Source organism: Herpailurus yagouaroundi, unplaced genomic scaffold (assembly GCF_014898765.1).
Source record: "Herpailurus yagouaroundi ecotype Mexico unplaced genomic scaffold, PumYag 192, whole genome shotgun sequence".
NCBI lineage: Eukaryota > Metazoa > Chordata > Mammalia > Carnivora > Felidae > Herpailurus > Herpailurus yagouaroundi.
In genome coordinates this window covers 4,056,337-4,067,068 of record NW_024412423.1, presented here as the reverse complement: position 1 = coordinate 4,067,068, position 10,732 = coordinate 4,056,337, and the positions used below count along the sequence as shown (strand labels likewise).

At 45.3% G+C, this 10,732-nt stretch overlaps 1 protein-coding gene across 1 annotated transcript; it reads right to left on the bottom strand.

Annotated features, from left to right (window-relative positions):
• Positions 1 to 571: 571 nt before the first annotated feature.
• LOC121010861 (GTP:AMP phosphotransferase AK3, mitochondrial-like) lies at positions 572 to 1,829 on the bottom strand. Its single transcript, XM_040444732.1, is given in 2 exon segments — positions 572 to 1,061; positions 1,064 to 1,829. Coding segments are annotated over 2 exon segments (681 nt in total). The 5' UTR covers positions 1,596 to 1,829; the 3' UTR covers positions 572 to 912.
• Between the last annotated feature and the right edge of the window lie 8,903 nt (positions 1,830 to 10,732).

The following is a 10,732-nucleotide window of genomic DNA, read 5'->3' as shown; positions in this document are numbered from 1 at the left end:
TTCTGAGTAAACTGAAAGTATGTTTTTTTTTTTAATTTTTTTTTAACATTTATTTATTTTTGGGACAGAGAGAGACAGAGCATGAACGGGGGAGGGGCAGAGAGAGAGGGAGACACAGAATCGGAAACAGGCTCCAGGCTCTGAGCCATCAGCCCAGAGCCTGACGCGGGGCTCGAACTCACTGACCGCGAGATCGTGACCTGGCTGAAGTCGGATGCTTAACCGACTGCGCCACCCAGGCGACCCTGAAAGTATGTTTAACAACAAAATAAATGCAGCTTATACAGCCACCTTATAGGTTTCTTAGTTTAAATAAGGCAACAGTAAATTTGCATTCTGTACTGAATTTATAAATCCAGCTATTTTTATCTGAATTTATACATACAGAATTTTATAGATACAGCATCTCACAAAACCATGCCCCATGTGCTGGAAATGTTGTGGGGTTTTTTTGGTTTTGTTTTTGTTGTTGTGTTTTTTTTTTTTTTTTTTTTTTTTGGCACCTGGCTATACAACAGCCTCTGATTAATTAGATACTTTCTCCAAATTCATATAATGTAATTTTTTACTTTTCCAGAAAAATAGGAAACCAATCACTTTTTCCTCCTGAGCAAAAGTCCTATTGCTACCAATTGCTCTTTTAATCTTGCTCTAAGAGAATTTTTTAAGCTTGGACATTTTGAATTGTGCCCCCATAGCTGATGAAACACACCAGGAAATCTCCAAAGACAAGTTTCAGCATGAGACTCATTTGGCGGATCCTTACCAAATAACAAAGTAACATCCACAGAAACGCAACTAGTACAACTTTCAAGGAATTCGGACATGGCGGAGTACTTAGAACAAGGAACTTGTAAACGAAACGAAGAAGAGATTCTGTTCATCTTGCTAACTGCCAGCCAGCGTGTGTCCTCATGGAATAACCGATGCTTTTGGGTCTATTTGTGGAACTTTTGTTTGCAGGAGAGCATGCATACAGGGCCAGATCTCCTTGGTCTCTGTTCCGGAGAATGTTTCCAACACTCCCTTCTTCCGGTAATATTCCAGGACAGGTTTGGTTGGTCTTCGTAAACCTTCAGCCTCTTGATGAGCGTCTCTGGTCTATTATCCTCACGCTGAACGAAAGGCTCGCCGGTCAGATGGTCCACGCCAACCACTTTGGGAGGTTTGAATTCGAGGTTGTAGACGCGCCCACTTCCTGGATGAATCCAGCGAGCAGAGAGGCGTTGCTGGATGACCTCAGAGGGCACGTTCAGGTTAAACACCGGGTGTAGCTGATAAACTCTATCCAGGGCCTCAGCTTGTCGCGGTGTTCTGGGGAAACCACACAACAGCCAGCTCTCCTGGCTGAAATTTTTCAGCTCGTGAAGGGTCACTCGGGTCATGACGTGGTCCGGGATGAGCTTCCCCTGGTCCATGAAAACCTTGGCGAGCACACCGATCTCTGTGTCCCTCAGCATGTTTTCTCGGATCAGGTCCCCGCTGGAGAACTTTTTCAGCCGGAAGTGTTTGGTGATGCGCAAAGCCAGGGTGTGCTTGCCGGAGCCCCGGGCGCCTGGGATCACCGTGTGCAGGAGCCGCCCCGACGCCCCCATGGCTGCTGGGCAAGACCTGGCTACAGACGGTTGGGCCCGGACTCGGGCCGCGTGCGCTCTGCAAGCTGCGCGCCCGGCGACGCGCTCCGTCCGGGGCCGTGGGCGGCAGGTGCAGCTCAGTGCAGCAAGGAAGCAACCCCGCAGTGCAAGCGAGGACTGCACTCTGACCAAGAGCACGTTCGTAACTTGGAAGATGGAGCCAAGAAACCCCCCTTTTCACCATGCAGGAGAAAAGATGGTAAGTAGGAAAGGAAACTCCGGGAACATGAGGTGTAGATTCAGAGTTCCACCATTCACACGCAGAAAATGGAGAGGGTGGAGGGATACAGTATTTAAAGAAATGATTCAAGAAAGAATACACAAGAATTTCCTAGAGTTAAAGAATGGTATGAGTCGCAGGAATAGACATTCCAGAACACCGAGAAGAAAATATTGGCAAAGGTGTGAGTAAATAGAGCTCACACTCCTCGGGTGGGGTGTGCCCACAGTTAGTTTGGAAGGCAACTTGGCTGTGGCTATTGAAGTTTTATAAAACTGCTTCTCAGTGTCTTAAGATAAACCCTCAAAGTAAAACAAGAAGACATATGTAGAATGTTCCCTTCAGCCTCATTTATATAGACCAGCAGAAAAGGGTTAACTATCTAAATAGTCATTAATAAGAGAATACCTGGGGCACCTGGGTGGCCCAGCCGGTTGAGCTTACGACTTCCGCTTAAGTCATGATCTCCTGGTTGGTGAGTTCAAGCCCCACATCAGTGCAGAGTTGCTAGGGCTCCTCTGTCCCCCTCTCTCTGCCCCTCCCCCACTTGTGCTCTCTCTCAAAAATAAATAAAACGTTTAAAAAAATAATAACAAAAAAAGAAAGTAGACAAGGGAGCCGTAGCCTGTCTAGCGCTTCGTAGGCTATAAAGAGAGCGATCTCCGTGTGCTAACGTGAAAAGATTTCTAAGACGTTGTAAATGCAAAGTGTTGCAGCCCCATGTAATTTATATTTAATTTATGTTAAAGTATGTTGCAGCTTATATTTAAATATACGGGGGGGGGGAGGGGGGCGGCGGGGAATGCCTGGGGGGCTCAGTTGGTTAAGCCTTTGACTCTTGGTTTCAGCTCCTGTCATGATCTCACAACTCGTGAGTTCGAGCCCCACATCCGGCTCTGTGCTGAGCCGCAGAGCCTGCTTGGGATCCTCTGTCTCCCTCGCTCTCCCTCAGCCCCTCTCTCGCTTATTCACTCCCTGCCTCCCCCCCGACTCCCCACCGTCTCTCTCAAAAATAAATAAATTTTAAAACTCAAACAAACCAACCTGGGAAGTGAACTGGGAAGCCAGGTTTCAAGCAGTGGAAAGACAACTTGATTTTCTGTTTTTAAAAGATTGCTCTGCCTGCATGTGGAAGGAGAATTCTGCAAGAATGTTGCTCTGCTGTTAGCAGGCTATCTCAGCAGGCCAGCAGAGAGGTGAGAAAGGACACATTTACCTTTAAGCCCCTTTTCATTTGTCAGTGGGCCACTCCTCTACTTGATTTCCATGTAGGATTTTTATGCTGATCGATCACTTCCTCGGAAAGATGCTTTAGGTTTATGACACAAGCCATGGAACAGTTGCCTCCTCAGCTTTGTCTTGGGTGGTCCATTTGGCTCAGTTCAGCATCTGAACGTGGATCATATGGAAGTAATCCTAATTAGAAGGCTCCAGGGCCTCCAACCCTGCGTCCACGTCACTTCTCAGAAAGTTCCATAAAAATGACGTGATGCGTTGTTCTCATCCCATAAGCAGAGAGAGAAAGCTTTTTCCAGAGTAGAGATTGGGGGAGTAGAAGCATAATTTCTGTATTTGTATTTCGTGGCAGTAAAGTGGAATGTTTGCTCTAATTGCTCAGACTTTTTAAAAATTGTTTCTGGCAGCGCCTGGGTGGCGCAGTCGGTTAAGCGTCCGACTTCAGCCAGGTCACGATCTCGCGGTCCGTGAGTTCGAGCCCCGCGTCAGGCTCTGGGCTGATGGCTCAGAGCCTGGAGCCTGTTTCCGATTCTGTGTCTCCCTCTCTCTCTGCCCCTCCCCCGTTCATGCTCTGTCTCTCTCTGTCCCAAAAATAAATAAACGTTGAAAAAAAAATTAAAAAAAAATTATTTCTGATATTTGGGATCTTTAAGTTAGTCATATAATCTCTTTAAAAATTTTTTTTAAAAAATGTTTATTTATGTTATTTGAGGCAGAGAGAGAGAGAGGGCTGTTGCATGGCGGAGGGGCAGAGAGAGAGGGAGAGAGAAAATCCCAAACAGGCTCCTTGCTGTCAGAGCAGAGCCCAACACAGGGCTTGAACTCACGAACCGTGAGATCATGACCTGAGCCGAGATCAGGAGTCAGATACTTAACCGACTGAGCCACCCAGGTGCCGCTGTATGATCGCTTTTATTGTTGCTGTATTCAAAGGAGTTACACTGAATACATAAGAAGAGTCAGAAGGTATGCAGATATTTAATAGAAATTTGGCACGTATCCTCCAGCAAAGGAAAAAAAAATGGTGTTATAATTGAAACAGTATCTTTGCATAATACTAATTGCTGTGTCTAATAAAGGAGCACACTCTCACCGCCTTTTAATTATATACACAAAAAGCGATGCCACCCAGGTCTTTCTCTCCTCCTGGATAGATTTAGACTTCTAGTATATTCAACCTTTAATTGAGACACCTAATTTGGTACCAGAATCTGATCTCAGAATACCCCAGAGAGTATCTTCAGAGAGTAGGTAGCATTGGCTGTGCTCCAGGCGTGAGAGGGAGAGGATGTGCCTCGCAGCGGCTTAGAACAGGCACAGTCCATGTTGGAGTGGAGGCACACGTCATACTCCTAAAGCACAGGGTCATTTCTGGCTTCTGAGACCACCTCGTTCCTTCCTTCTTTTCCCAGGCTGATAGCACTTAACGCCGCTGAAGACACTGGTTATAAAACTTTTCTCAGCAGCACCCGGCAAGGGATTCTCTGACCAAAGACATAAAAGCCAGTGGCCAGGTAATAGCGTTTAAGACATTTGGCCGCACTTAGCAGAAAATGCCCAGTGCCCACCATATACGATTGTGGACTTTCGCTGAAACTTACTAGGTGTTTTTCACAATAACAGAAGCCAAATGGTGTAGCAGTAAAAGAAAAACAGAGGGAGCTCCTCAGATGAGGCCTGTTTGTGCAACCCCAATCATTTTGGGGTGAAAATTTCCGAGTTAATTTATTGCCCGCTCTAGGGAGAGTTAGCAGTTATAGGGCATCCACGGAGACACAGCTGGAAGCCACAAGGGTGATGAGAAGCTTGATAATCACTCATTCATCAATTCGGCAAACTTAAGTTGGGCATTTACATCTGTGACTTACTGTTCTAAGCACAGGGGATGCAACCCATGTGAAAGAATGAAGCCTGAGTGTCTGTCCCCATGATACTCACCTTCTAGTAGGTATTATGGGATAGTGTTTCCTAGAGTGTGACAGCTTCTCTGGGGAATGTGAGATGGTTTTAGGTCTCTGCGTGAGAACATTCCCCTCCCCACCTCCAGATTTGATAAGTTTGTTTTATTTTATTTTTTAAACTATCATGAAAATGTCAAAGACACATGAAATTAGACAATGGTACAGCCCCAGGCACTCAATATCTGGTTTCATAATGATCAATGTTTTGCCAATGTTGTTCTATCTTATTTTTTTTCTGGAGTATTTTCCAATCCTGTTCTTTTTTCCCCCTAGGGTATTTAAAAAAATTTTTTTTTTCACCGTTTATTTATTTTTGGGACAGAGAGAGACAGAGCATGAACGGGGGAGGGGCAGAGAGAGAGGGAGACACAGAATCAGAAACAGGCTCCAGGCTCTGAGCCATCAGCCCAGAGCCTGATGCGAGCCTGACGCGGGGCTCGAACTCACGGACCGCGAGATCGTGACCTGGCTGAAGTCGGACGCTCAACCGACTGCGCCACCCAGGCGCCCCTCCCCTAGGGTATTTTAAATAATAGCGTTTTTCATTTTGATGGTGCATATGCATGTTTTAATGTGTGTAAGGAAAAACATAACTAGTGCTCAAACCTAATATTTGGGAGTATTCTTGCTTAGGACAAAACTATACTAGAAATTTAAGTTTTAAAACTGGTACACAGTGGGGTGGGCAGCGCCTGGCTGGCTCCATCCGTAGAGCATGTGACTCTTGGTCTCAGGGTTATGAGGTCAAAGCCCATCTTGGGGGTAGAGTTTACTTAAAAAAAAAAAAAATTAAAACTGGTGCATAGATATGGCAAAGTCCAACAAGTGAGTACATAAATGACTGACATTTGTTAACTATTGATAGAAGTGATAAGAAATGAAGAGGAGAGGGTAGACATTCCCCTTCATCTTCCTCCCTCGTGAGGTTAGGATGGTCAGAAGAGATTCCTTCAAAAATAAAATAAGATAAAAACAGAGAGGGAGGGAAACCATAAGAGGCTCTTAACTATAGAGAACAAACAGGGTTGATAGGGGGGTGGGGGGATGGGTGACGGGCATTAAGGAGGACACTTGTTGGGATGAGCACTGCGTGTCGTATGGAAGTGATGAGTCACTAAATTCTACCTCTGAAACCAATACTACACTATATGTTAACTAACTTGAATTTAAATAAAATCTTGCAAGAAAACATAAAATAGGGGTGCCTGGGTGGCTCAGTCGTTTAAACATCCTACTCTTGGTTCTGGCTCAGGTCATGATATCATGGTTCATGAGTTTGAGCCCTGTGTTAGGCTCTGTGCTGACAGCATGGAACCTACTTAGGATCCTCTCTCCCTCTCTCCCTCTCTCTCTCTCTCTCTCTCTCTCTCTCTCTCTCTCTGTCCCTCCCCCATTTGCTCTCTATTTCTTTCTTAAAATAAATAAAAATACACTTTGAAAAATAAAATAAGAGAAAAAGAAAAAAGGAGAGATTCCTTCTTCTATGAAAAGTGCTTAGCACCACGCTTGGCACTTAGTAAGCACCTACAGAAGAGAAGCTGATGTTGTTTTCGGAAGGCATCTTTGATTCCGGAGAACTGCTGTTGGCTAACATTTATTAAGCACTTACTGTATACACACACTGTTGTTGGAGAGTACAATACCTCGGGGCGCCTGGGTGGTTCAGTTGATTAAGTGTCTGACTTCGTTCAGGTCATTGATTTTGTGGTTCACGAGTTTAAACTCCGAGTCAGGCTCTGTGCTAACAGCTCAGAGCCTGGAAGCTGCTCTGAAGCAGGTGTGTTTTGCCTTTTGCTCCAAAGGTCAGGTGTGTTTTTCGGCCTGACTCCCAGAACCGCCAGGAGGCAGCTGGGGAAAGAACCAGTTTGGAGGCCTCATGTATGCCAGACTCTATCATTTTGCTAACATGGTGACCTTGAACATTTTACTGAGCTTTTTCTGAGCCTCTGTTTCTTATGCACAAAATGGGGACAATCATGCTAACCCCCCAGTTTTCAAGCATGAAGTGAAATAATTGGTATGGCGATCTGACCCTGTGGACACTCAACTAAATGTGCTATATTCACACAGCACTACCAAGGCATGTGAGCGATCCTCTTCCCTCTTTGGGTCTTGGTATTCTCAGCTGTAAAAATAATGGGGTTGACTCTTAAACGTCCTGCTTGGGAGAATGTTCCAGAATTCTAAAAAAAATTTTTTAATGTTTATTTGTTTTTGAGAGAGAGAGAGAGAGAGTGTGACTGGGGGAGGAGCAGAGAGAGAGGGAGATGCAGAATTTGAAGCAGGCTCCAGGCTCTGAGCTGTCAGCACAGAGCCCACCTAAGGCTTGAACCCACGAACTGTGAGATCATGACCCGAGCTGAAGTCGGACGCTTAACCGACTGAGTCACGCAAGCGCCCCTAACATTCCAGAATTCTATTCTGATTGGACCACAATAGATATTGCTGACTCTGAAGTTAATGAAAGTAAGTAGATAAACGTCCTTCCAGTGTGATTTTATTTGTAATTATTTCTAAGTGTTGTAGTCTGGATTTCTTAGAGAGCAGAGCCGGATAATAGTGTGTTTCTGCTGCTTTGTCAGGAGCACAATATCGGGGAGTAGAAGCCAGAGAATAGGTGATGTAGGAACGAGGCAGAGAGGAGAGACATTTGAGCAGAGAGATAAGTGAGCTGGTTGCCACTAAGTATTGCCAGTGGCTTTATTTCAGCACCCTCTCTGAAAAGCTGCATCTCAGAGCAGCCTGGAGTGAAAAAAAAAAAGAATAAATTTATCTACCAGTTTCCATCTCCCATCTCACAACACTCACACCATGAGGTGTTAATTCCCCTGCAGTTCTGGGCTGCGCGATTCTGGGCTCTGAAGCAGGGTCCCTTGGTGTCCCCCATCTTGGTGTTAACAGGGAAGCCAAGATGCGAGATGAGAGGTGCGTGCATGGGTACGAGGCTGGGCTCTGGGAGGGTGAGCCTGGAAGAAGTAGTTGGGGCTGGTTTGCCATCGTAGAGTTTGAAACTAGAGACAGGCGATGCTGAGAGCCCAAAGTGGTCTCAGTGTGCGATCAGCTTCCAGACAGGATGGGAGGGGGCTTCCTTATACAAAAAGGACAGTCATGAAAGAGGAAATAATTTACAAAAATACCCAAAAAGGGACCTCAGTTTTGTATCCTGAAGGGGAGGATAATAATAATAGCATGTACCCATAAGGTAATTAAGAAGTGATAGGAATTCAAGAAGTTAATATGTGTAAAGCGTTTAAAATATATGTGCATACAAAAGCCACTGTGTAGCTGTTTGTTTGAAAAAATAATAAAATACGGGCCAGGTGAGCTCAGGTGATTTCTCCAACTGTGCATTAATTTTACCACTAAGCTTTCTAGCTGTGAAGGAAAAAGGAGAATATGGCAGGTTTCGTAATTTATATCATCTGATCAAAATGAGCCTGCTAATTTGGAAAGAGAGCCAAGAGTTTACCTGGCATGAAAGGCCAGAAGAGATTGATTCCAAAGGACATTAAAAAGCAAAATAGGGGCGCCTGGGTGGCGCAGTCGGTTAAGCGTCCGACTTCAGCCAGGTCACGATCTCGCGGTCCGTGAGTTCGAGCCCCGCGTCGGGCTCTGGGCTGGTGGCTCGGAGCCTGGAGCCTGTTTCCGATTCTGTGTCTCCCTCTCTCTCTGCCCCTCGCCCGTTCATGCTCTGTCTCTCTCTGTACCAAAAAAAATAAATAAATGTTGAAAAAAAAATTAAAAAAAAAAAGCAAAATAAAGAGGGGCTCCTGGGTAGCTCAGTCGGTTAAGCATCCGATGCCTGATTTTGGCTCAGGTCATGATCTCGAGGCGCGTGGGTTCGAGCGCTGTGTCAGGCTTGGCACTGACAGTACAGAACCTGCTTTGGATTTTCTCTCTCTGCCCCTCCCCCATTTGCATTCTCTCTCTCTCTCTCTCTCTCTCTCTCTCAAAAATAAATAAATAAGTAGCAAAGTAGTAATATTTTCAAGATGTTTAAGACGTGTAGAAGAGTGTCTCGAGTCTTTCGCTGATACTTTAGCCAGTAGATTCAGATTACTTCTGAAAGCTAAGATAAAGGGACTCGGATTTGAAGCGTTCTGTTGTGTTGTCCTGAATCAGCGGCTTTCCACCGGAGGCAGTCTTGCCCCTCCCCCCAAGGGGACATTTGGCAATGTCTGGTGATATTTTTAGTTGTCAGAACTGAGGCCAGGGCTGGGGTGGGTAACGCTACTGGCATCTAGTGGATAGAGACCAGGGATGCTGTGAATATTTCATGGGACGTACCTACACTAAAAAAAAAACAAAAAAACAAAAAAACAAAAAACCATCTTGTCATTTATTTGAAATTCACATTTAACTGAGACCATTACGTTACAAAATTTTTTTTTAACGTTTATTCATTTTTGGCAGAGAGACACAGAGGACTTAGCAGGGGAGGGGCAGAGAGAGAGGGAGACACAGAATCCGAAGCAGGCTCCAGGCCCTGAGCTGTCAGCTCAGGCGGACGCTTAACCGACAGAGCCACGCAGGCGCCCCAAGACCCTTACATTTTAATCTGCTACCTCTAGCAACCCTAGCTGCTCAACTTCTGGCAGCGCACAGGACAGCCCTCCATAGCAAAGGATGATCAGGTCCCCAAATTTGAATTGTACTGAAAATTGCAAAATCCTGCCCTAAGTGGAGTATAGATCTTTGCAGGCTTTCCTAGAGGAATGGGGACATAGTGTGGATGTTAAAATGTCTTTTGTTTAAGATTAGTTAGCTGACCACTAATTTCAGGTCAAAACCTGGCCTCGTTTATTTCTATCTGCGATGTTAATGGAAGCTTGAGTCCTCTCTCCAGCAAACAACTGACAAGGTGGACATTGTATGGGAAGCTTCTTGAACACCCTCATTTCTCGTTAAATATCTCCTGTCCCCAAATCTTGATTCTAGAAATAGCTCTCTCTCTTGCTTATAGGGTGAAAACAACCCATCACGTCATTTTTATGGCTCTTTTTTGAGGTCATTCAAGGAAAAGAGATTTGGGGAAGGTGCTATATGCCGTCTTCATGTGAGATTAAGTAAAGGTTGGGGGGCTGACTGAGTGAAAAGCTGTCTCAGAGAGTGGGGTGAAGTCCATTTTCCAGAGGGGACCCCATCGCTTGACAGGGCTGTGAGGTGGTGTTTGTTGGATTCCAGGGAGGGCGAGAGGCACGTGGTCCTGGGAGAAGGTTGAAGAAAAGACTTCCCTTCTCTGGCTGCTTATCACCCTGGCTCACGTCATACTGCTTTGGGTTTATGAGACACTCCTCCGTGTAACAGAAACCCAAGAATTCCCCCGTGATATACATCACTAAGAATATATTCTCTGAGTAGAGCCGGACAAGGTCACAATTTGAACTCCCTCACGAAGATACCGATGAGTTAACCCCTCACCTGCACCTGCTTCCCAGGCCTGGCATGAGGTACGCAGGGACTGTGGTGTCTTCGGTTGTTCAGAGGACAGGCTTCGCATTCATCAAACTACAGTAACTGTGTTTCTAACCCCGAGATGGGAAATAATAGATATATGGGAAAATCAACTGCCAGCTGCTGTCCTCAGCTAAATTGCTTGTTTAGGGTGCTGGTTCACATGAGGTTATGATGTCTTAATCCACTTCCATATTTTTTTTCACTAAATTTATTTACTTATTTTT